This window comes from Schistocerca nitens, chromosome 1, assembly GCF_023898315.1.
Source record: "Schistocerca nitens isolate TAMUIC-IGC-003100 chromosome 1, iqSchNite1.1, whole genome shotgun sequence".
NCBI lineage: Eukaryota > Metazoa > Arthropoda > Insecta > Orthoptera > Acrididae > Schistocerca > Schistocerca nitens.
In genome coordinates this window covers 1,028,595,269-1,028,621,734 of record NC_064614.1, presented here as the reverse complement: position 1 = coordinate 1,028,621,734, position 26,466 = coordinate 1,028,595,269, and the positions used below count along the sequence as shown (strand labels likewise).

General features: G+C 43.9%; 1 protein-coding gene across 3 annotated transcripts in view; it reads right to left on the bottom strand.

Moving 5' to 3' along the window:
- The window catches only part of LOC126196712 (nuclear receptor-binding protein homolog), a 452,035-nt gene that overhangs the window by 123,288 nt on the left and 302,281 nt on the right, over nt 1-26,466 (bottom strand). Inside the window, exon 2 of one of the 3 annotated variants that reach the window (XM_049934586.1) lies at nt 23,372-23,422. The exons of 1 other annotated variant lie outside the window; for it this stretch is intronic. In XM_049934586.1, coding sequence (XP_049790543.1) covers nt 23,372-23,422 — 51 coding nt within the window. Of the gene's footprint in view, nt 1-20,992; nt 21,077-23,371; nt 23,423-26,466 lie in introns of those variants that run through there. One more of the 3 variants, XM_049934588.1, reaches the window with a different exon arrangement.

The following is a 26,466-nucleotide window of genomic DNA, read 5'->3' as shown; positions in this document are numbered from 1 at the left end:
ATGGTAGGAGAAAAAAGATACAAAATAATCCAGTCTATTACCTTTTTATGACTCCACAACGCACATATAACCCGATTGGTTTCGCTTACGCCACAGTACGCACACATCGAAGTGACGCCTATTCTATTCATGTTAACATTTGATGCACAAATAAACGCCGATAAATTTATCCAATTTTTTAGTGTCCGGATTACTTTTTGTGGTAGGCGTATCTGGTATTTTGAAATTATCATCAGGTGTTTCGACCTTACCCAAGATTTTAACCACCACAAGGCATACTTCTTTATGAGTGCTCGCCACTACCAATTTATGATTCTTAAAACTGGAGCATTCACTTCACAACATGAGTCTAGATTCATTCAAAAATAGTCTCACATTTTGTGTCTTAAATGTGACAAAGCATTCGACAGATTTTTGTATTATGCGTATATTTTATTTTCATTTCGTCACATTTTGGTATTATGTGTATATTTTATTTTTATTTCTATATACACTCCTGGAAATTGAAATAAGAACACCGTGAAGTCATTGTCCCAGGAAGGGGAAACTTTATTGACACATTCCTGGGGTCAGATACATCACATGATCACACTGACAGAACCACAGGCACATAGACACAGGCAACAGAGCATGCACAATGTCGGCACTAGTACAGTGTATATCCACCTTTCGCAGCAATGCAGGCTGCTATTCTCCCATGGAGACGATCGTAGAGATGCTGGATGTAGTCCTGTGGAACGGCTTGCCATGCCATTTCCACCTGGCGCCTCAGTTGGACCAGCGTTCGTGCTGGACGTGCAGACCGCGTGAGACGACGCTTCATCCAGTCCCAAACATGCTCAATGGGGGACAGATCCGCAGATCTTGCTGGCCAGGGTAGTTGACTTACACCTTCTAGAGCACGTTGGGTGGCACGGGATACATGCGGACGTGCATTGTCCTGTTGGAACAGCAAGTTCCCTTGCCGGTCTAGGAATGGTAGAACGATGGTTTCGATGACGGTTTGGATGTACCGTGTACTATTCAGTGTCCCCTCGACGATCACCAGTGGTGTACGGCCAGTGTAGGAGATCGCTCCTCACACCATGATGCCGGGTGTTGGCCCTGTGTGCCTCGGTCGTATGCAGTCCTGATTGTGGCGCTCACCTGCACGGCGCCAAACACGCATACGACCATCATTGGCACCAAGGCAGAAGCGACTCTCATCGCTGAAGACGACACGTCTCCATTCGTCCCTCCATTCACGCCTGTCGCGACACCACTGGAGGCGGGCTGCACGATGTTGGGGCGTGAGCGGAAGACGGCCTAACGGTGTGCGGGACCGTAGCCCAGCTTCATGGAGACGGTTGCGAATGGTCCTCGCCGATACCCCAGGAGCAACAGTGTCCCTAATTTGCTAGGAAGTGGCGGTGCGGTCCCCTACGGCACTGCGTAGGATCCTACGGTCTTGGCGTGCATCCGTGCGTCGCTGCGGTCCGGTCCCAGGTCGACGGGCACGTGCACCTTCCGCCGACCACTGGCGACAACATCGATGTACTGTGGAGACCTCACGCCCCACGTGTTGAGCAATTCGGCGGTACGTCCACCCGGCCTCCCGCATGCCCACTATACGCCCTCGCTCAAAGTCCGTCAACTGCACATACGGTTCACGTCCACGCTGTCGCGGCATGCTACCAGTGTTAAAGACTGCGATGGAGCTCCGTATGCCACGGCAAACTGGCTGACACTGACGGCGGCGGTGCACAAATGCTGCGCAGCTAGCGCCATTTGACGGCCAACACCGCGGTTCCTGGTGTGTCCGCTGTCCCGTGCGTGTGATCATTGCTTGTACAGCCCTCTCGCAGTGTCCGGAGCAAGTATGGTGGGTCTGACACACCGGTGTCAATGTGTTCTTTTTTCCATTTCCAGGAGTGTATAAACATATGTCAATTTGTAATGTGCGAATCAACACCTTGTTGTCTATCACGTCACGCATGTTTACACTGGTATATGTGACACTAAAAATGTCAAACGATGAGGGTAGCCGGATGCCCCCACCCAAAATGGAATTTCTGTATTCTCAACTGTGTGTGGGTTAGCCGTGTGAACGTTTTCGAAGTGTTTGCGAATAATGTAACAAACGAGACTTAGGCACTAAGTAGTAAACTGCCTAAAAATCCCATCCAAGCCGATCGGCACACCGGTTCTCCCTTTTTATTCGCCGGCCAGATTGAAAACGAGGCCGGCGCATCTGCCAGAATCCCGAAAGCGGTGTGCTAACATGCGCGGACATTCGGACGGGTATAAAACGAGACATCTCATCACAAAATGTGAGAAATCATATGCGGGGGGTTTCAGTTTACATTGTACTCGCCAGGTATACTCATAAGTCCTGTGCTGGGTCAATGTTACGTCTCGTGCGAGGAACAACAAAAATACCCCACGTAGTAACCAGTCCAACCGTCAACAGACGGCAACCAGGAACTCTAATTCTGGGGAACTTTGACTTGCACCATCAAAGAGAAAGTCTGAGTTCTCTGGCTTACTCCAATCCAAAACTTCTACGTTTCTTCGAACCTTCAACATAAACACACCGACCCAACCAGGCAAACTGCACAACCTAGCATTAGAACTGAATAACCAAAAGATAATGATACTTGCCGTACAGGAAACAGGCATAACAGACGGAGACACAATGAATTATGGAAACTACCGTATTTTCAAGAGTAATACAAGGAAAACAAGGCACCAGGGGTGCGCCACTTCTGAGCATGGCCTTCCTAGTACCCAAGAAGATAATTATTCCAATCAGAGACGTCACCCCCATAAACAACAGGATGACAATGGACCTGCACTGCGCAAACAAGAAATATGCAATTATCAACGTACACGCCCTCACAAATGGGATTAACAAAAAAAGACCCCAATCGACAGAGAAATAATGATCATTAGAGACAGTGACCCCCCCATGAACCATGGACCTTGCCGTTGGTGGGGAGGCTTGCGTGCCTCAGCGATACAGATGGCCGTACCGTAGGTGCAACCACAACGGAGGGGTATCTGTTGAGAGGCCAGACAAACTTGTGGTTCCTGAAGAGGGGCAGCAGCCTTTTCAGTAGTTGCAGGGGCAACAGTCTGGATGATTGACTGATCTGGCCTTGTAACACTAACCAAAATGGCCTTGCTGTGCTGGTACTGCGAACGGCTGAAAGCAAGGGGAAACTACAGCCGTAGTTTTTTCCGAGGACATGCAGCTTTACTGTATGATTAAATGATGATGGCGTCCTCTTGGGTAAAATATTCCGGAGGTAAAATAGTCCCCCATTCGGATCTCTGGGCGGGGACTACTCAAGAGGACGTCGTTATCAGGAGAAAGAAAACTGGCATTCTACGGATCGGAGCGTGGAATGTCAGATCCCTTAATCGGGCAGGTAGGTTAGAAAATTTAAAAAGGGAAATGGATAGGTTAAAGTTAGATATAGTGGGAATTAGTGAAGTTGGGTGGCAGGAGGAACAAGACTTTTGGTCAGGTGATTACAGGGTTATAAATACAAAATCAAATAGGGGTAATGCAGGAGTAGGTTTAGTAACGAATAAAAAAATAGGAGTGCGGGTAAGCTACTACAAACAGCATAGTGAACGCATTATTGTGGCCAAGATCGACATGAAGCCCACGCCTACTACAGTAGTACAAGTTTATATGCCAACTAGCTCTGCAGATGATGAAGAAATTGATGAAATGTATGACGAGATAAAAGAAATTATTCAGGTAGTGGAGGGAGACGAAAATTTAATAGTCATGGGTGGCTGGGATTCGTCAGTAGGAAAAGGGAGAGAAGGAAACATAGTAGGTGAATATGGGTTGGGGGGAAGAAATGAAAGATGAAGCCGCCTTGTAGAATTTTGCACAGAGCATAACTTAATCATAGCTAACACTTGGTTCAAGAATCATAAAAGAAGGTTGTATACCTGGAAGATTCCTGGAGATACTAAAAGTTATCAGATAGATTATATAATGGTAAGACAGAGATTTAGGAACCAGGTTTTAAATTGTAGGACATTTCCATGGGCAGATGTGGATTCTGACCACAATCTATTGGTTATGAACTGCAGGTTGAAACTGAAGAAACTGCAAAAGGGTGGGAATTAGGGAGATGGGACCTGGATAAACTGAAAGAACCAGAGGTTGTAGAGTGTTTCAGGGAGAGCATAAGGGAACAATTTACAGGAATGGGGGAAAGAAATACAGTAGAAGAAGAATGGGTAGCTCTGAGGGATGAAGTAAAGGACTTGGAAGAGCAGTTGAACGGAATGGACAGTGTCTTGAAAGGAGGATATAAGATGAACATCAACAAAAGCAAAACGAGGATAATGGAATGTAGTCAAATTAAATCGGGTGATGCTGAGTGGATTAGATTAGGAAATGAGACACTTAAAGTAGTAAAGGAGATTTGCTATTTAGGGAGTAAAATAACTGATGATGGTCGAAGTAGAGAGGATATAAAATGTAGACTGGCAATGGCAAGGAAATCGTTTCTGAAGAAGAGAAATTTGTTAACATCGAGTATAGATTTAAGTGTCAGGAAGTCGTTTCTGAAAGTATTTGTATGGAGTGTAGCCATGTATGGAAGTGAAACATGGACGATAACCAGTTTGGACAAGAAGAGAATAGAAGCTTTCGAAATGTGGTGCTACAGAAGAATGCTGAAGTTAAGGTGGGTAGATCACGTAACTAATGAGGAGGTATTGAATAGGATTGGGGAGAAGAGAAGTTTGTGGCACAACTCGACTAGAAGAAGGGACCGGTTGGTAGGACATGTTTTGAGGCATCAAGGGATCACAAATTTAGCATTGGAGGGCAGCGTGGAGGGTAAAAATCGTAGAGGGAGACCAAGAGATCAATACACTAAGCAGATTCAGAAGGATGTGGGTCAGTAGGTACTGGGAGATGAAGAAGCTTGCACAGGATAGAGTAGCATGGAGAGCTGCATCAAACCAGTCTCAGGACTGAAGACCACAACAACAACAACAACAACAACAACAACAACAACAACAGAGACAGTGATGGACAAGATCCCCCAAGATGACATAAAAATTTTGCTAGGTGATTTCAGCGCACAAATAGTCAGAGAAAAATGTTACCCAAAAGCTGTTGGAAAGTTTCACGCACACAAATATACGAACACAAATATACGAACACAAATGGCATGAGAACCATCGAACTATGCCAGTAGAACAATCTGAAGATCATGTTCACATCTCCCAAGGAAACCTCCAAGAAAGCAGAACACCTGAGGGTCATCTGTACAACAAATGGAAGACTTCCAAATAGGCCATACAGCGATATCCTATCCAGTTCAGAAAGAGATCAAGACACAGTTCGCAGAGGTGCGAATGGTGATTCAGACAACTACCCAACTCGAATCAATATCAAATTTTCACTGAAGAGAATCCGTCAGGAACGAAAACGCTCAAAGAAGTTTTACACGAGGAAGATCATAGAATCCAATGTAAAACAGGAATGGGAAAGACAACAAGCAAACATGGAAAGAATTCCATAGAAAGATTACACAAAAAGCAGAACTGATACCACGCAAAATGAACACAACATCCATGTGAAAACGCAATAGGAAGATGCAGACAAGCCTTCCAGGAAAACAGTAAAAAAAAAAAATCCCCGAAAATCTACATCATTTAACAAGTCCATAAACAAGCAGCAAACCAACAGAAGGTATATCGAGGAGCAACTGGACGTTATAGATGAAAATTTCTGCAACAACAAGAGAATTCTACAGGAATTTCGCAAGGAAGGTCCACCGCGTCGAAACTTATGCTTCAGAAAACGATGGAACACATGTATTTACTAATCAAGAGAACTGTCAGAAGCTGGTACGTATTTCTCTGATCTCCTTAACTGCCCTGATCCTGAAACAGGATTCCCAACACAGGACTGCCGTTCCACTCAGCCAGAATCACTCCCGCCAACATACGAAGAGATCCACGACCATGTACTAAATTAAGAAAAATAACAGGACATCCGAAGAAGAAGGCATCATTGCGGAACTACTAACGAACCTCGGACCAAAAGTCTTTACAAGAACTTGCACAAATAATCACAATCATCCGGAAAACAGGAAAACTTCCTGGTGACTGGAAATCTGCTCTTATCCACCCGCTGCACAAAGAAGGAGAAAGGGCGAATGAGAACAACTACAAAAGAAATCCCCTACTATGAGTCACCTACAGTATTTGCTCAGCGTGCTTACTCCAGAGAACGCAAGAAAAGTTAGAACACAAAAAAAATTAGAACACAAAACTGGTGAATACCAGGCAGGCTTCAACCCGTGTCACTCATGCACAGAACAAATCTTCAATATGAAAACAATTCTAAAATACGAAGTTCTCAGGCATACTCAAATCGTTTGAACTTTCATAGGTTTCAAGAAAGCAAACAATTCTGTTGACCGACAATCCTTGTTCAACGTCTTAGAAGCACAGAGCCTCGACCCAAAAATATCACGAAGAATCCATCACAACATCGAAATTTAAATTCATGGGAGAAATCTCTGACCCCTTCATGATCAAAACGGGAGTACGCGAATGCAACGGATTGTACCCACTATTGTTCAACCTAGTCCTGGACAAAGTAATGCGGAATGGGAGAAAGAATTGAAAAGCTAAGGATATTGGAAACCAAACCGACTACGACGTTCCCGGGACCTAGCATTCGCAGACGACCCGGCCATACTCTCGGATAACAACGCAACAGGAACTAAAAGAATAGTAATACTGAAAGAATGTACAGAAAAAGATGGTCTGCAAATCTATCTCGAAGTCTGAATTCTTCTGCTCAAAATTAAACATACAAAAGTTAGATACGAAATTCGGCAAGATTACCAGATTTACACATTTCAAAATCTACGCCAAATCCTCGAACTTCTAGCAGGAGAAAAGATCTCACAGAAGACTGGTCTACAGAAAGCGAAGAGAGCTTGCGGCAGAATAAGACGCACATGATAAGAAATGCATGTCTATTCAAACATATATCGGGCACTACAATAAAGTAATGAAGCCTAAAATACTGCATGCGAGTGAGACACTAACGCTCCGAACGAAAAGCGACATGGGAGACATACTGAAGGAAGAACGCAAAATCATGAGAAAAATTCTCAGGCCAAAACTGACAATAGCGATACATATTACGTTCTAGGAAAACCACAAAGTAAATGTTAAATTCAGCATCAGCTGACACAAAAATGTTAAAGTTCTATGGGCATGTCAGCAGGCTACCACCAACAAGACGCTCCCACATAATTCTGACATACGAACACGGGGTCAAGTCACGGATCACAGAAGTCCAACTTGACCTAGAAAAAGCACAAATCGATCCAATAGAAACTGAAGACATAAACGTATACAGGGCCAAGATATACAAGTGGAATGTTAGGTCAGAGAAAGTCCCAAAGAAACCAGACACAAAGTAGACTGAGAATAGGAAGAGATTCCGGGCGAGGACGAGAGAGAGAGAGAGAGAGAGAGAGAGAGAGAGAGAGAGAGAGAGAGTGAGTGAGAGAGAGAGATCATAAGTAATGTTCAAGGCAGTTTTATTCTCCACATGTAATCACATTATATCAGGTTTTATTACGTACACTATAATTTCCTTTTTCAGTTTCCCCATAGTGCTCGAAGACCAAAATCGCGTTAGTCGAAATAAAAAAACACAGTCAAATGGCGGCCGTTTTATCGCTTTAATAAAAGAAAAATTAACTTTATGCTTACGCTGGACATATTATTCGCGTATCTGAATGAAAACTAGTATTTCCTCCTTAAAATCCGTATGAGTAAGTAGATATATTACGTGCTGTAACGTTTCCCTCATTTATTATTTTTAGAAGAGCCAGTCTAAAAATAACTGTGGCACTTCACAAGGTAAGAACAGGAAGTAAGCGAGGCCACGCATTAAACAAGACGCGAACAGTCTTTTTTCGCCAAACGTCAGTCCACCGCCACGTCCGACTCTCCGTTAACACGCTCGCTAGTCCCACGGCTGCGTTCGCTGTGGCCGTGTACAACAGTCACGTGAGGACAGGCGAGAGCGGCCGCGTGCTACCTGTTACCGGCCGCGTGCAGCTGCCATGGAGCCGCGCAGCTCCGGCAACATCGTCCCTGCAGAGACCCACGTGATCCACGACTATAGCTGCGACTCTCGTGGAATGCGGGAACGAGAAGAGAAAAACACGGAACGACGAGAGGAAAGAAGGAGAAGAAAGAGGCACACTGCCGGAGAAGACCGAAATCAATAGCCCAGAGCCGCTCCGCTCCGCACCGCGCTAGCCGTACCGGGCGGCATATCGACTGGCTGCTGGAGTGGAGGCCTTGCATGAGAGAGAGATAGATAGAGAGAGAGAGAGAGAGAGAGAAGGGGGGCGGGGAAGAGAAGCGGAGCAGACACGTGAGAGCCGCAGACAACGTGACAGCGGAGTCTGCGCCCTGAACACACAGCGTCTGCTCGCTCCAGCCTGCACATGGGATCAAGTTCTCGGCACCAACAGCGACAAATCATTAACACGTACACTACTTGATCGAAAATATCGGAGCTGTTCTATTGACTATGCAATAACCACTAGTTGTCACGACAGGCGAACGCACGAGTATAAAAGTGGATAGGGATTATGACTTCGAACGTGGACTGCACTAGTCACTAAATGTCACCTCGTAACAATCAAATCAGAGGCATTTCAATCCTTCTAAAGTTGTCGAAGTCGAACGCTGGCGATGGGACTGTGATATGGAAACGCGAAGGAGCAACCACAACGACCAAGCAGATCCCTTGTACTTACGCACAGGGACCATCGAGCACACTGGAGGTCGCTCGTAAAAAATCAGATGAAATCAGCGGAAAGAACCACTCTTGAGTCCGAAGTACTACCAGCACTCCAGCTAGCAGATTGTATCGTGCTACACCCCATGGCAATCGATGGAAGGGTATGTGTGTGCCGAAAGCCTGAAGAACGTTACCTGCCATTATGTCTAGTGCCAACATTGAAGTACAGAAGTGGTGCTGTTACGATGTGAGAATGTTTGTTGTTCGTGGCTAGGGAGTAGTCCCTTAACTGTGCTTAAGAAAACGCTAAGCGCACAAGGATATGAACCCTTTTGCAGAATCGTGTATTGCTTACGGTAGAGAAACGATTCGGTGGCGGTATCTGTATCGGCATTACATTGCACAGTCATAAAGCAGTATGTGTGAGGCAACGGTTTGTGGACAATAATGTCCCTGGCACACCCTGAGCTCCGACTTGACCCCCATGGAATACCTATGACATGACACAGAAAATCGATTTCGCTCCAGAGTGCACTGTCCAACGTCACTGCATTCTCTGGTTTCGGCACTTGAAGAGAGGGCTACCAATGCTGCACAGACACCAGAGACATCGTTAAAGTGTCCCCAGCAGACTTCAAGCCACCATAAGGGCGGACACGACCAGAGCCCGTAGTGCTGCCCATTATAAGTGTCCGGGTACTTTTGAACAGGTGATGTACATCCCGCCGCACGTGAGAGAGAGAGAGAGAGAGAGAGAGAGAGAGAGAGAGAGAGAGAGAGAGGGGGGGGGGGGGTAGGAATGTTCTGCCCAAGTGACAATTTCGATGCATTCGCTACAACTAATTTAATCCAGAGCTTTATTATGCATCCGATAATTATCTGTCACTACGATTCTAGAAATTTCAACCTTCGTACAGCGCTCGTACATAATTTTTGTGCCATTGTTTCCTTCTCGTGAGGTTTTTCCGAATTTTTCGTATCTCAAAACGCTATCTAAAACCCTCACTATTTCGCGGTTTCTTCATTCCTGCGATTGTTACCACCAATCTGCAGCGCTGCATCTCGTATGTATACCGTTATCTCTCTTTCCTCATTCCTAGTTCCTAACAGCGAGAAGACATTTTCTCCATTTCAATACTTCGTTCTCACTCAAAATTTTATATTGAAGACGAACTTTTTCACACAGTATTGTTTTTATGTAGTAAGTGCAAATTTGTTACACTATCTCTCACAGCTTTGATCTTATCTTTCTGTTTTACTTTTATAGTGGATGTCATTCTGTAGTGTATTATATTCAGTAATAATTGTGTACAATTACGTTTTGAGGTGAGCGGCAATGAAACTATCTCATTTATCGCTCCGGCTATGAATCGTTTCGTTTCCTTTGTTCTCTCTGCAACTAATCGCCCTAAGTCCATGTAACGCCCATCACCATTAGCTGTTGGCCCTTCTTTCCTTACCATTTAGAGAATATTTTTTTGTACTAATCATTTTCTGCTGCACTGATGTTTACCGCGTTGCTCCTCAATCCGTTATTAGTGAGGGGGACAGCAGTCCCACCCTGGACGAGGATGTTTCTGATCTTGTCGCCCATTCTCATTTTATTTTTCTGTGGATTCACTACTTTATAGAGGGTGCTCGGGTGACGAATATACAGGATGAAAAGTATTTAAACCGACAAACTCTAGGAGGTTGTAGGAGACATCAAAACAAATATTTTCCCTAACATTTTTTCCTATGAGGAGTATTTAAACCGGTAGAGGAAGATTCCTCTGGCGGCAAATTAATTAAACCAACAAACGCTTTTCCATTTTTTTTATGACCAAGAGACAACACATTGACACAACCAAATTTGAAATACAGTAGATTATCAAAAATGCCTCCACTGACACGTAAACAAAGGTTACACCGTCGGATCGTGTTCTGTCTGACACGAGCAAAAACCTCAGGAGTATCCTGAATTGTTCCTGCTGCTGCTACTATCCGGGCAACCAGATCCTCTTGTGATGCAACAGGGGTTGCGTAAACAAGGTTGAGCATCTCTCCCCACACAAAAATGTCCAGAGGGGACAAATCTGGGGATCGAGCAGGCCCTGGTGCACGACCACCTCTGCCAATCCACGTTTCTGGGTACCGTCGGTCCAGGAATCGACGCACACGACGACTGAAACGTGCCGGCGCCCCGTCATGTTGGAGCCACATGTGTTGTCTTGTAGGGAGCGCGACGTCTTCCAGCAATCCCTGCAATGTTCTGGCGAGAAAATTTGTAATAGTGCCTGCCATTTAATCGCCTAGGTAGCAGATACAACCCAATTAAACAGTCCCCAACAACACCGACCCATACATGAACGATGAACCGCAGTTGATGAGCGCTAGTAACTGTGGCATGTGGGTTATCCTCACGCCAAACATGCGAATTGTTCATGTTGAAGACTCCATCACGCTCGAACGTTGCTTCATCTTTAAACAACACAGAGGAAGGAAATGTAGGACGCATTTCACACTGTTCCAGGTACCACTGCGAAAACTGTGCTCTGGGTGGATAATCAACTGGTTCCAGGTTGTGGACACGCTGTAAGTGAAATGGACGTAACCTTTACTCTCTAAGGACTGTTCTTACACGTAACATGGGGAGGAATCAGATGAATGTAATTGCACGAATGCTGATTGAAGGATTGTGCTCCACATGCTGCAAGACAGCTTCCTCAAATTGCAGCGTTCTTACCGTGCGACAGCGTCCCTGTCCAGGTAATCTGCTAAATGACCCGGTCTCACGCAGACGTTGGTACGCAGCACCAAGGTCGTACAGTATGATTAGGATATTGTTGTTGATAAACCCGCTGTGCAGCTCGTCCGTTGTGGTGCGCTACGTAGTACGCACCAACCGTATCAGTGTACTCACTCCAGGTGTATCGCTCCATTAGTAAACAGAGACATTGCACTACTACACTGGTGGATAGTTGCCTACAACTGAAGATCGTAATACGGCCTCCACCGTTTTAAATAATCCTCGTAGGAAAAAATGGCATTAGGGAAAAATATTTGTTCTGATGTCCCCGACAACCTACCAGAGTTTGTCGGTTTAAATACTTTTCACCCTGTAGTAGAGGAACGCGAAGCAGCTCTGTCGGAACCATACTGTGAACTATCATACACGATTAATATATCAGCCATTTTACGCAGACGTTTACATCTGCGTAGATTCTGCCAGACGGGTGGCTGCTTCTGTTTGTAGGTGAACTACGAAATCAGAAACCAATCATTTATAGTGAAGCCAAGGCGCTCTCAATGTCAGAATCAGATCATTCCCGATTATATTTCACTACTGAGGTACCTACTGTCTCGATTTAACCTAAGATTTTCGAAATGTACTTTTATTTCTAATTTCAATGCTACACTGAAGCTGACCTCATGACGAGAATTGATTACATCATTTGATGAATGTTAAACGCTATAGAAGCTAGACGGAAGCGAATTGGTGGCTGTGATTTAAAAATTTAAGAGAATATTTCGGTTTAACCGCGTCTAAACCTATCACCTTTAAACCTGAGCATATTACAAGTCTAAGCGTGACTGACACGAAATGTTATATATATATATATATATATATATATATATATATATATATATATATATATATTTGAAACAGACAGTTTTCGGAATGACCTTGGTTTGACAAAACGCATGACGCAATCATATTGCTCTTTTGGATCAACATTATCCGTGGAAGCTTCTAGAGTCTAACAAGAGAGTAAACAGCGAGATAAGCTGTATAACGCCAAAGTTTAGTGCGGCCTATCTCACTCGACGGAGCTGGCGAATTACTTGCGCTTAACCGACTCCCACCACGAGCACAGCGGTAAGAAGGTAAGGCAACAACAGAAAGCTGCCTGGCCGGTTGCTTAAAGGGGACAGAGTGGGCAGGACTGGCAGCAGCAGGTATCAAAATACCAACTGCGCAGCTAGTAGCGGAGCAAGGCAAGGCCGCCTTATGAATCAGCCCCGGCGCCGGTGCATTCACTCCGTCTCGAACGCAACCGGAAAGTGAGCGGAAGGAGAAACCGCAGCGCCGACTCAGCACCCAACACACAATCTCCTGCGCTGCTGGCCGCATGCTGTTCCACAGAGATACAGCAATCGTTCTGACAGTTCCAATAGCTGCCAGCATACATCATTAGGGTATCAGGTCTTCACAAAGGGGTGTCTATCAGATACAGATTAAATATACTGTGTGTGTAACATTGTACAGCCTCTTTTCACACATCTTTACCAACACCTAAAAAGCAATTAAAAAAGATGGCAGTAAGTTACAGCGGCGGTTTCTGCATAAGAAATTTTTACAACGCGGATCTCGGAATATCTACACCTACATGTGGACTTCGTTGGTTCAGCGGAGGGTACAAAATGTTGCTAATTTGAGAATGATACAAGACTGAAGAAAGTACTGAAACATGACGCAGAACGTCCTGTTTTTTAGCATTGAGCGAGAGGACGTAAGATATTGGGTTCAGACATTTGGCACGAGACAGGTTCAAAACCCCGTCCAGCCATAAAAGCAAACATGTCTCAAAAAGATTACAATTGGTAGTATCGACGATTATTTTGTATAAAAAAAAGAACAGAAAATTATTTTTCTGTAAGTACAAAATAGAAGGCACAGGAGTTTCAGAAATATTGCATTTGGTAAATTGCAGTGAGTAAAAAAAAGCTTAACGACTCTTAGAAGTGTTTCGAAAGAAGCCAATTAAGACGTAGAAAACGCGCACTGCCCTGGACGCCCGAACACACCAGCTGAAGAAAATGACGAACGATCACCGAATCACAATCAGAGAAGCCACTGAAGATGATGGGATAGCAATGTTTATTGATGACTTGAGTAGATTTGCTATTTACATAATAACCATCGTTGGTATTATTACCATCAAGAGTGACACATCCCTACAAGGTCGTCATTTTTAACCAGTTCCTATTCCGTAATGAGACGTCAAACCTTACGCTTGAAAAATGGCACAGAAGCTGAAACTGTGATAGCACAGGATAACAGTTACAATGCAGGATAACAGTTACAATGGAAAGCAAGCATGACGTCTTTTTGCATTGGTTGCCTCGCTTTAGGAGATATTCCACCGTTCCCTTGTCGCGCCGGCAGTTTGGGCGCTGTGTTGCAGCCAAGGTGGATGCGAGTCTTTACTGAACAGAGACGAAACAATGTCGTTAATCTTTTCTCCGTTGCTTCCTCGTACAGCGATTATCAAGACTCAGAAAAGGAGCTGTCCAGCACCCTGGCGCGTGATTTCGACTGCAATTATTCGTAGACAACATAAACATGGTTATAGTACACCTGACCGATATGCTTCCCAATTACAGGAAGAATAGCTCCTCCCCTTGTTGCATAGCGTAATCACAACACCAGTTTAACATCTCTGGAGGACAAAAGGGGTTTGCCGTATTTACATATCTACCTTCTGTTACACGGCCGCGCTATGCTTGAGATATCTGTAGATGTATTCATCTGTGGTCAAGAAAAGAAAAAGTGGTAAATTTTGAGATTTAAAACATCCCCTCTCAAGGAACTGGAACCTTCTCAAACTATGTGAGGAGCAACACAGCGCAACGTGCAAACTGATTTACGAGTACAGCAGTGAATGGCTGCACGATGTGTCAAACTGGGGAGACGGAGACTGCTTAAATCGATTTTGAGCTGTTACACGTTACCCAAATGACCCGATAAGTGCAGCTTTCAAAACACGCTTTATTCAAATTTAATTTTGCTAGTCAACATTAAATAACAGAAAGAATGGAAGTAATATAATGAATACGTCAAGGAGATAACATGCGAAGTTTCGCGATCAAACAATGTCATAAGACATCACAAATGACTCAAACGTTTCTTAAAACGATTTCATGTTTCTTCGATTTAAGGGAAGTATTAACGCGTTTTTTTTGTGTGGTGGTGGGGGGGAGAGAGGAGATTCTCGTTCACATGCAACAAGAAGTTTTCAGATTTTTACTCTTTCTTTCTGAGTTTAAATTTCACTGCCCAGTAATGTTAACATGAATGAAAATACTTTTCCGTGGATAAATCGTTGTATACCCTGGATTTGATCATAAGGATGTCATTTCTAGATGATAGAATACAAAAGTGGCATTGACATTAATAATATAAAAAGATCAACGTAGTATATAAAAATTAAATGTGTGTGTCAGATACAAAGGTAATCTACACTCCTGGAAATTGAAATAAGAACACCGTGAATTCATTGTCCCAGGAAGGGGAAACTTTATTGACACATTCCTGGGGTCAGATACATCACATGATCACACTGACAGAACCACAGGCACATAGACACAGGCAACAGAGCATGCACAATGTCGGCACTAGTACAGTGTATATCCACCTTTCGCAGCAATGCAGGCTGCTATTCTCCCATGGAGACGATCGTAGAGATGCTGGATGTAGTCCTGTGGAACGGCTTGCCATGCCATTTCCACCTGGCGCCTCAGTTGGACCAGCGTTCGTGCTGGACGTGCAGACCGCGTGAGACGACGCTTCATCCAGTCCCAAACATGCTCAATGGGGGACAGATCCGGAGATCTTGCTGGCCAGGTTAGTTGACTTACACCTTCTAGAGCACGTTGGGTGGCACGGGATACATGCGGACGTGCATTGTCCTGTTGGAACAGCAAGTTCCCTTGCCGGTCTAGGAATGGTAGAACGATGGGTTCGATGACGGTTTGGATGTATCGTGCACTATTCAGTGTCCCCTCGACGATCACCAGTGGTGTATGGCCAGTGTAGGAGATCGCTCCCCACACCATGATGCCGGGTGTTGGCCCTGTGTGCCTCAGTCGTATGCAGTCCTGATTGTGGCGCTCACCTGCACGGCGCCAAACACGCATACGACCATCATTGGCACCAAGGCAGAAGCGACTCTCATCGCTGAAGACGACACGTCTCCATTCGTCCCTCCATTCACGCCTGTCGCGACACCACTGGAGGTGGGCTGCACGATGTTGTGGCGTGAGCGGAAGACGGCCTAACGGTGTGCGGGACCGTAGCCCAGCTTCATGGAGACGGTTGCGAATGGTCCTCGCCGATACCCCAGGAGCAACAGTGTCCCTAATTTGCTGGGAAGTGGCGGTGCGGTCCCCTACGGCACTGCGTAGGATCCTACGGTCTTGGCGTGCATCCGTGCGTCGCTGCGGTCCGGTCCCAGGTCGACGGGCACGTGCACCTTCCGCCGACCACTGGCGACAACATCGATGTACTGTGGAGACCTCACGCCCCACGTGTTGAGCAATTCGGCGGTACGTCCACCCGGCCTCCCGCATGCCCACTATACGCCCTCGCTCAAAGTCCGTCAACTGCACATACGGTTCACGTCCACGCTGTCGCGGCATGCTACCAGTGTTAAAGACTGCGATGGAGCTCCGTATGCCACGGCAAACTGGCTGACACTGACGGCGGCGGTGCACAAATGCTGCGCAGCTAGCGCCATTCGACGGCCAACACCGCGGTTCCTGGTGTGTCCGCTGTGCCGTGCGTGTGATCATTGCTTGTACAGCCCTCTCGCAGTGTCCGGAGCAAGTATGGTGGGTCTGACACACCGGTGTCAATGTGTTCTTTTTTCCATTTCCAGGAGTGTATATTGAAGGAAACAGTGGATACCTATCAGTCGTCAGAAATAAAAGTAGTTTTGTGAAATTGCTGTCAGACTGCCTCCTTGGGGCTCTGCATGTTCCCAAACAAAACGTGCCAAGGTTTCATAAATTTCTGCGGGCGCCTTCAGTCGCAACATTTTGTACCCTCTGCTGAACCAACGGAGACCACATGTAGGTGTAGATATTCCCAGATCCGCAATGTAAAAATTTCTTATCATGCAGAAACAGCCGCAGTAACTTACTGCCCTCTTTTTTTATTGCTTTTTACGTGTTGGTAAAGATGTCTGAAAATAGGCTGTACAGTGTTACACACACATGGTATATTTAATCTGTTGTCGGATGTCCAAATTCTGTTGTAACCGTCTGCAAGATAATATTACCCTCAGCATCTTTTTTGTGAGAGGAAGATGAGCAGTTGGGATGGATTTATCGAAGAAAGTCAACAAAACCAAATACCAAAGAAGGGCCTATAGCACGAAACCCAAGGAAAGGAAACCCCAAGGTCTAACGAAGGTCACCAAAGCACCGAGAAAGTAACAAATAAATGAAGGGGGAAAGGAAGAAAGGCGGGCGGGGTGCTCCGTCCAGGGATCAGCCAGAGTCCCCGGAAGGCACTTAGCGCGATGGGGGACATGTCACCGCCACTTACCAAAGGTACTCACCCCCCCCCCTCCTCCAACAATACCTAGGAAAGACCAGCGACACGGACACAGCAAGAGAAGCGCAGAAAAATAGAGAAATAACATCAAGACGAACAGAACACGCGAAAAGGGGGAAAAAGTGCAAAAGAGTATGTAGGGCACGGGCTGCGGCTCATACAACCTGTTCGGAAAGAGGAGGCAACAGGGCGCACTGCCAACCACTCAATGGGCCGACAATGTTTAAGAATTCTCCCTTAGGAGAGTGGTAAAAAAAACCTTCACGAATAAACCATAAAACCAAATCAGCCACAGAGGCATCGCCCGCCGCAGGGTAGCTAGCTGAGCACAGGCCAGCAAATTGTGGAACATCGTCAAACGGGCACTGCAATGACACGGGGCAGAATCCTCGCGGCGGCGGAGATGACCATGACTTCCGGAGTCGGTATAGGACGATGGAAGTCCTTGGGAGCTACCCGCACTGTCAAGTCTGAAGACAGGCAATTTTTTAAGTTAATATATGTGGATAAAAATCCTAGATCAAGATCGCTAGAACTCTTTTACTGATTACTAGTTTCAGATCATTGACGACCCATCTTCTGATCTAAAATACGGAGAATTGCATGAAAGAGGTGGAAGAAAGTATCAGTCATTTTATATCTGAACTTTCATTCTATGAAAGATATCAATAAAAATTATTACTTAATTCAGCGTTTATCAGGTACCAGACATTACACATCGACATAATTTGTAATACAGCTACTTCCTTGTACTTGTAGCTAGCTTTGTGATACGCCCTATTTACATCCACACATGGATTGTATGATAGTTACCACTGTCAGTCTCCTTGCATTTAAACACGAAGTGTGACAATATGAGCACTGGAGACATGTATGGCTGAAGTTGTAAATTATATAAACATGACGACCTACTTCAGGCAAGATTGTAGATTTGTATAAGTTACGAAATGTACTTTGTATGTCTGTTTTCCTCACCATCTACAAAAATTTTCGATTTGTGCATTACATAAGAGCGATTCTGCTCAAAAGATTATGACGATGCGTAATGCATGGTGGCCGATACACACTGAATTAAGTAATAATTTTTATTGGTATTTATCACAGAATGGAAGTTTAAATAAAAAAATGTATGACACTAGCGTTCGCTTCTTTTATCTAATTTTCTTTATCTGGAAAATATGAACGAATGAATAATTTTCATGGGTCAATACCTCGTTTTAATAAACGAACGAAGTTTACGGAAGATGAGCTCTTACGGAATATTCAACACGCAGTGGGCATTTGCCTTACCTCCAAAGACTGAGTGAACAGGCCTGCCGCCCTCACTCGTGGCGAAGTATACGGCAACTAGTTATAGTTTATATCAGAAGTAGACTTGTCCGAAGGCTACAATGCTTTAATGTTTTTAGCGAAGAGTCTCGTTAGATCTCTCAGTATTGGCAAACTCTCCCCCCAACTGGAAGTTTCATGTCCAAACACACCACTGCCCAACTAAGTGACGAAAGATGTTGAGGCGTGTAGTGCTACAGCGATGAAAATTAATATTACGACGATGTCAAACATTTTCATGATTTAAAGAAGTATTCATGATATTACAAATGTAATTATAATTTTATTATTTTCATTTTTGTGCTCAGTGTATCAAAGACTTTCTAGTGCATGGAATAAATTAGCATTGTTTGTACTACGAAACTATATACGATTGTTAAGGGTTAAGCATATAATAATTCGATGTAAGACATTTTGTTGAGTCTGAATTTTGTTCTCGTACTGGTCGGTAGAAAGGAAAAGTTCCTTAATCGATGTGAAGGTATAAAGGCTGTAAAAAGGAGAGAGAGAGAGAGAGAGAGAGAGAGAGAGAGAGAGAGAGAGAAGGTAAATACAAGTTATTCAAAACAACTATCTCCCAAGTGTAATGTCTTATTTCCTATAACTAAAAATTGCAAGATCTAATCTGAGCCTGTCCTGAATAACAGCGAAGAACATTTATGTTATATATTTTCTTCGTTTGATCACGGCTGTGATTCGCATGTTTCTTTTTGTTACGCGACGTGTTATGAATATTTTCATTATACGCGCAAAAGTGCACACAGCTTTAATCGAACCTGCGTCTTTCGGAAACGATAACTTTTAATCAGTACAATTACGCGAATACCGTCTAAATCGCAACCGTGATCGCAAAAGTGTTTCCTGGACCAAATAATTCTTATAAAATGTGTATTCTCCAAAGCGAGCAGCATTGCACTATCGCTGACTCGCAACAATCGAAAGAGTAAAGACGACGGTGCTTAAATAAAATTGCCACCTTTTAATGATTATTATTATCCCATTAAACAAATAAATAGCAATTCAGTGGCTATACAATCAATAAACAGAGGGAGCAATTCAGGCGCTTACTGCAATCCTATTTGAAAACGTGAAGCAAAATTTGTGATTCCATCCGGCAATGCTATTCTAGTAACAGAGGTAACATCTTACATTGTCATCAATGTGCTATCCCCCACATGAAAGAACCGCCGTTCACTACAGTATGAAGTCCTTATCAACGCTTAATCTTATGAAACAAAGGCAGCGAAACAAGCGATCATCCCGTAGCGTGTAACACAGAGAAAACGCAAATTTCATTTTAAAGCTGTCAGCAGATGCTTAAGTCTGTGGCCACTCACAGTTCAGAAATTAATCACCGTGGAATCCATGCTTTCGATTTCCAAAGAGCAGGAGCAATTCAGATAGGTAATTGTGGAACCATGAAAGGCAGGAGTCCTTCAAGAGAAGAATAAGATCATACGGATAAATATTTGCCTCATTGATCTGACAATAGCTGACGCTCAAGAATATTCAGAACCACGATCGGTTTCCTGAACTCCAATGGAGGATGCTTCATGAATTGCACTCCATTATATTAGGTTGTATAAATCGGCCCGCTTTCACAATTAGTCTTTCGTGAGATCTGACGAAACCAAACTGTCTCCTGTCGATTCCAATGAACTCATTTGTATCGAGGAAACAAAATTCGAGGTATACAAACACCTAAAATCGCTTCTAACCAGTTTAAAATTCAGTTTTCAATATGAAGCTCAGGCAATAAAACTTTAATAAACTGCATTTGTTACCAATCAAATGGGGATACGGAACTCAGAGCTACAGTACGTACTTCTGTTAAAACATCGTATCGATTATTCATACGGTGATTGATCGAGGAGCGCAACTAAGATGTTTTATCAATATTATTGTTACAATAACAGCCGTAGACGGTAATGGTAGTACGCCAGGATTAGAAAAAGAAGTAGCGTTTCACAGTGTGCCGAACTATTTAGTGTTAAGATACCTTCCAACCGATTAAAACAATGTCGAACAGGGCCTCATACACAGGAGTATTCCTTCGTATGAACTAAGATATCGAGACGGGAGTCACTGCTTGCTTTCAAAGCTTTAATTCCTCCAATACCTCTCTTTCATTTTCCGGACTTAACAAGGTATCTCTTGCATAACTTGTTAGACTAGCTAACACTCATGGAGCAAAGTGTGTCACGAAGGAATTACCCTCAGAGAGGCAAGCGTCCGGATTGGAATGCAATACACCGTTCCAAAAATTGTTAATATTTGGCTGGCGCTCCCAACAAATCTGCGACTCGAAAGCACTCCAGAAGTTTTACACTGGCGAATTCCCCTCGGTACTTAAAAAACACTACAGTTAAATACAAACTCAATAAGAATACAGTTAGTTTGGTAACTGGAAAGTAAAATCACTGCAGCTGATTCTGGACAGAAGCCACGCGCTGCCACAAAAACAAAGAAAACACAGTCTTAGACCGCGAGATTACTTACAATCGGCGACCAGTAGCGGCGGCAAGGCGCCACAAACTTACCTGAAACAAAATGAAAAATAATTAGCTCTAACGCTGAGCGGCCTTGATCCAAAGGTTCTGGAACATCCCCGCCGGCTCCACGTAAATCAGGACGGCCGCGCTGCAAAACAAAACACGTCAAGAAAACAGGTGCCATGCTCGAGAGCGTCTCATGCAAGCCAAGCGGCATGCACTGTGCATGCTCTACCTATTGCGTTAGCCGCTTACCGTATTCTTTTGTTAGTGCGCTCCGCGAGCGAACCAGCAGTCAAACACAGCTGTAACTGTGTTAATGCCGCAGTCACAATCCATACTATGCCACCACTATTCATTACATTTACCACTGACCATTCCGGCAGTGCGTTAATATTTACTTATATTAGCAGGCGCGACACACACACACACACACACACACACACACACACACACACACACACACACACACACACAGAGAGAGAGAGAGAGAGAGAGAGAGAGAGAGAGAGAGAGAGAGAGAGAGAGAGCGCTAGCTTTCCTGATGAAGCAACCGTTGGTTGCGAAAGCTTGAATTTTGTGTGTATGTGTCTATCGATCTGCCAGCACTTTCGTTTGGTAAGTCACATCATCTTTGGTTTTAGATATATTTTTCCCACGTGGAATGTTTCCCTCTATTATATATATATAATCTCGAAAATAGTTGTCAATGCTTTGGAAATTGAATTTTTTTATGTGATGTCTCAGGAGCTACGTTCAGAATTCAGGGATATGACGGGAACTATCATTTGGAGAAAAAAAAAACACTACATATGCCTTATTCCGAAAGGTTTCCATGATAGAACGCATTTAACGAACACTTGACGTTTACTCTATGCATTATTCAGTACAACATCAGGTTTATTTTACACATGTACAACAATTAATAAACTTTACAATATGCGTTTCACAAAATATCTCATGGAAAATATGTATTTTAACACATTCGCCTCTAAATATCATACACGTCACATGACAGCTGTTGAACGGTTCACAATAAATGTATGTCCCCACTGTCAACTGCAATGCATACGTCTACTCCCGAGAGAACATGTGTGTCGTGCTGAGTGCCTCTGCTCGTTCGCTACTGACAATGAGACCAGCACCGTCCATGATGCGACCAAGCAGTTCATCTCTCGTATTCACCTTTCTCTTGTACAGCTCACACATCAGCTAGGCTGATAATAATAAAATAAAAAATTTAAAAAATCCGATGTCTTAAGATGTGGCGATCTTGGTGGCCAGTTAATTGTACTACCACGACCAGTCCAGGGATTAGGGTAAGAGCGGTTGAGATGTTCCTTCACGCAAAAACAAATCTACACCAATTGAGTTGTATCTGGGAAACCATTCGGAATAGGGCATATGTCAATAGAAGTTGTGTGCTTCAAATGAAATTTCCTGTCATATGCCTAAATATTAACCATTCCACGTGGTACAGCCTGTATAAAAATAGGAGACCAGAAATGCTTTATTTCCGATCTATGAGACAGTCTGATGTGGATAAGGTCTAATTTGTATGAATGTCTCAAAAATTTCTCATTTTTTGTGAACTAGCAAAATTCATTAACTGTTTACTTTGAATACATGCCACGAGCAATGCGTCAAGGGTAGAACTTTTACGCTATTAACGCCCCTACATTTTTCAGTACAGCTGCCCAGGCGTTTATCCTGGTCGTTGGTGAACAAGTTGACGTGCACCAATTTCTTTGATGCGATTACTCTGATGTGTTCAGATCAATCGGAAAATGCAGTAAACAGGTATAATGTATCGTGGCTTCGAAAGACGTGTGGTAAAAGTCTCATAATTCGGGAACAAACATTTGGACCTATGTTGATATGAACTTACTTTTACTAGAAGATTCAGATCATTACCTTCTGTCTCACATTTCAAATTATATACAAAAGAAGGGCGTTTTTAGGAATATCTACTTCCTTGTCTTGACAGGTGTTATGGGATAGAATCTTAGTGCTATTGAGTTACCACAACTGTCAATATACCATACGCTAACCGAGTGCCTTACAGTAATCAGTATAGCAGACACATTACAAACTGTAAAATGAAGATAAAACATGTGATCACTTTATTAACATGTACTTGCAGCATACTTTAGGCAATAAAATTAAAAAGAACATGCAATGTTTATTTTCACATTCAAGCGACAGGAAGAAAGATACCACACAATGCACTGGCATTCCTTTCAATGTCGACACAGTGTTCAGAAGCTAAAAAAAAAAAGAAAAAAAAAGGTCGCCAACGATAGCCAATCATCTTTCCGTGTTTCCTATAAGCGCTCACATATCGCCATCTAAAGAGAACTACCGCGCCCAAAGAAGGAGCAACATTCCCTGAAGGAGAGAACATGAAATTAAAGAACGTGTCTATACCTTTTTAGTTCCGTTCCTCATGGTGTGTTTTGGTCTACCATACGTGTAAATCTGAAACCAGAAACATTAACGTTAAAAGTCGGTACTGGGCTCAACAACCAAAGTAGGCGCGCATTAACACACATTCAGGATAAACTAAGTAGAAACTGCCACACTAAAACTCCATTCACTCCAACTCGGAGTCACACAACACAAATCGCAAAATATGAGATTAGTTTTAGCTTAAATTATTTCTGAATAGATTTCGGGCTAGCGTCCTCTTACACTCCAAACGAACGAGGGCTGTTAAACTAAGACTGAACTTAATCCCACTGCAGTGATTACGACATGAACTCCAGAAGGCAGTAAAACAGTATTTTGTTATCTGCTCTGACTAAATACTTCATATTCTGTATTTCAATAGTGCATTCAATAAGCAGCGTGTCGTAAACCTTCGTGAACAAAATTACGTGGCGACAGAGGGTCGTACTCTGAGCACTCAAATCGGGAACCAATTGTCGGAAATTTAGTGGTACGAAGACATGCTTCTGAAGCAAGAGTTAGTAGACTATGGTAACAAAGCCGTAGCTATGTTGGTGACGCTACACTGAAAAACAATTCACAACCTTCTGTATTGAGTTTGATGAACACTTCGTTGTATACGATGAGCAGCAGTTCGAAAGTATTTGTCATACCGGTGTAGCGCCACCATGAAGATGCGTATCAGATTTGCTTTCAATACACGCTGTAACGGTCGTGAGCTTAAGTTACTTTGAGATTGGGCGTGTTGGATTGATGTTAGTCAAGAAAGCCTTAAAGGCGACAAGGACGCCATTATCTACGCCTCACTGAGCTTGAAGGAGGTAGTGCAACAGTGCTATGAGAAGCACGATGTTCCATCTGCGATCTGCAGAAAGACTTAGCAGGACTGTAGCCATGGCACATAATTGCTGATAGCGGTAGTCACGGGAATGTACGGTCGCAGGAAGAAAGGGCTACGGGTGGCCACATGCCGCCACCGAGAGGGAAGACCATCGCTCTGGAGCATATGGCTCTGGAGCATCGTACTGCATTGCAGCAGCGATCTGAGTACCAGTTGGCACCACAAGCACACAACGAACTGTTACAAAACGGTTAATTCAAGGACAGCTCCGAGCTAGACGCCTTGTAGCGTGCATTCCACTGACCCCTAAACCACCGACAAGCTAGAGCTCATTGGAGGGCAGCGTGGAGACTAGAGATCTGATGAAAGCTGGTTCTGCCTCTGTGCCAGTGTTGGTTAGAAGGTCAGTTGAGGACCTACACCCAACCTGTCTACATGTTGGGCACACTAGACTGACTCCTGGTATTATGGTCTGGATTGCTATTTCGTGTGACAGCAGGAGCACTCTGGAGATATCGCATGCGTCCTGACTGCAAATTGGTACGTCAATCTGGTGATTCGACCTGTTGTGCCATTCACAAACCACATTTCAGGTGGTGTTTTCCATAAGGATAGCGCTCGCCTGCATTCTACCGTTGTAACCCAACATGCTCTACGGAATTTCGACATGTTGCCTTGGTCTGCTTGATCACCAGATGTGTTTCCAATCGAACGAGGACGCTAGCGTCATCTACAAACAGCATTAACCGCCACTGTATTGACCGACCAAGTGCAACAGGCATGGAACTCCATCCCACAAACTGATCCGACACCTATCTAACACAAAGCACGCACGTTTGTTTACTAGCGTTCAACATTCTGTCCGTTTCGCCATTTGCTAATGTGCTAGCATATCAAACTTGCAACAGCTTATCTCGCGCTTACATTAACCTGTGATCTTACGATGTTAACCACTTCAATATGTTACCTATAGCGCGTTTAAAATTAGTTGCGACTTTTGACAGGATGGGACGTGACGCCCGTTGCCCAGGTGACACCAATGGCGAGCCGACTTTTCCTACCACGCCGCCAGCTGTTCGTTTGGTAAATCTCCCCTGTTGCCACGCCATGGCTGAACAGTACCACGTGGTGTCGCGCATTAGATACCTCTACATTCATTAGCTCTCGTTGTAAAGTGGTATTTTCTGGGGTTGAAGTTTTCTGGAGTCAAATATTGTGAACAAATGTTTTCTGTTGGCGTTGCATTAGTAACAGTGCAACACATGTGAACACGAGATTTGTAATAAAAGTGGTTGTCCAAGAAAACTTCCACAGACTGTGAAGATAATGTTCTGCTGCGAAATAATCCTATTAGTTCGGCAATAGTAATGGACAATGCACCATACCCGTCGATTGTGATGGATAAAACAATGCAGTAGAGGAAAGCTGATATTTTGCTCTGGTTACAAAGAACTGTTCCACTGGATAAAGTTGAACCTAGCATGTATAAGGCCGAGTTATTGGAACTTTTAGTGCTGTAGCCGCGCGGAGTGGCCGCACGGTCTTGAACGCCATGCCACAGACTGCGCGGCCTCACCCGTCGGATGCTCGAGTCGTCCCTCAGGCATGGGTGTGTGTGTGTTGTTCTTAACATAAGTTAGTTTAAGTAGTGTACAAGTCTAGGGAACGATGACATCAGTAGTTTGATTCCTTAGTAATTCACACACATCTGAACATTTGTAGTGCTGCACCAACCGGAAACACGCTACCAAGTCTACGAACTGGCTAAAGCTAAGGGGCACAGGTTAATCAGGGTTCCTCCGTATAATGCTTATTTAAATCTGACAATGTATCGGCCTAAGTGGAAATTAATATGGCAAAAAAACAAGAAATTTACACTCCGTCAGGCTGAAATGCTGACAAAAGACGCAACTGAAAATATTACACCACAGAACTCGAAGTGTCAGCCATACCAAGAACGCGGTTCAAGAGAAATGGATTCATGAAGGGCTGTGACGAGATTTGAATACTACGTAGCTTCTCTTGTTGGCATGTTAAAATTTGCTTATTTTCCCAAAACAGCAGAATTTACAAACATTTATCTCCTTAACATTCTAATGAAGTTGAAACTGTAACAGAATCCTGAAACAATTTTTTATTAATCTACCAACTGAGGGCAAGGCGACTCAATAGTTATGAAAAAGCCCACTCGGTCTAAAAATAAACATTTAATTTATTGTCTTACATTGTTGCA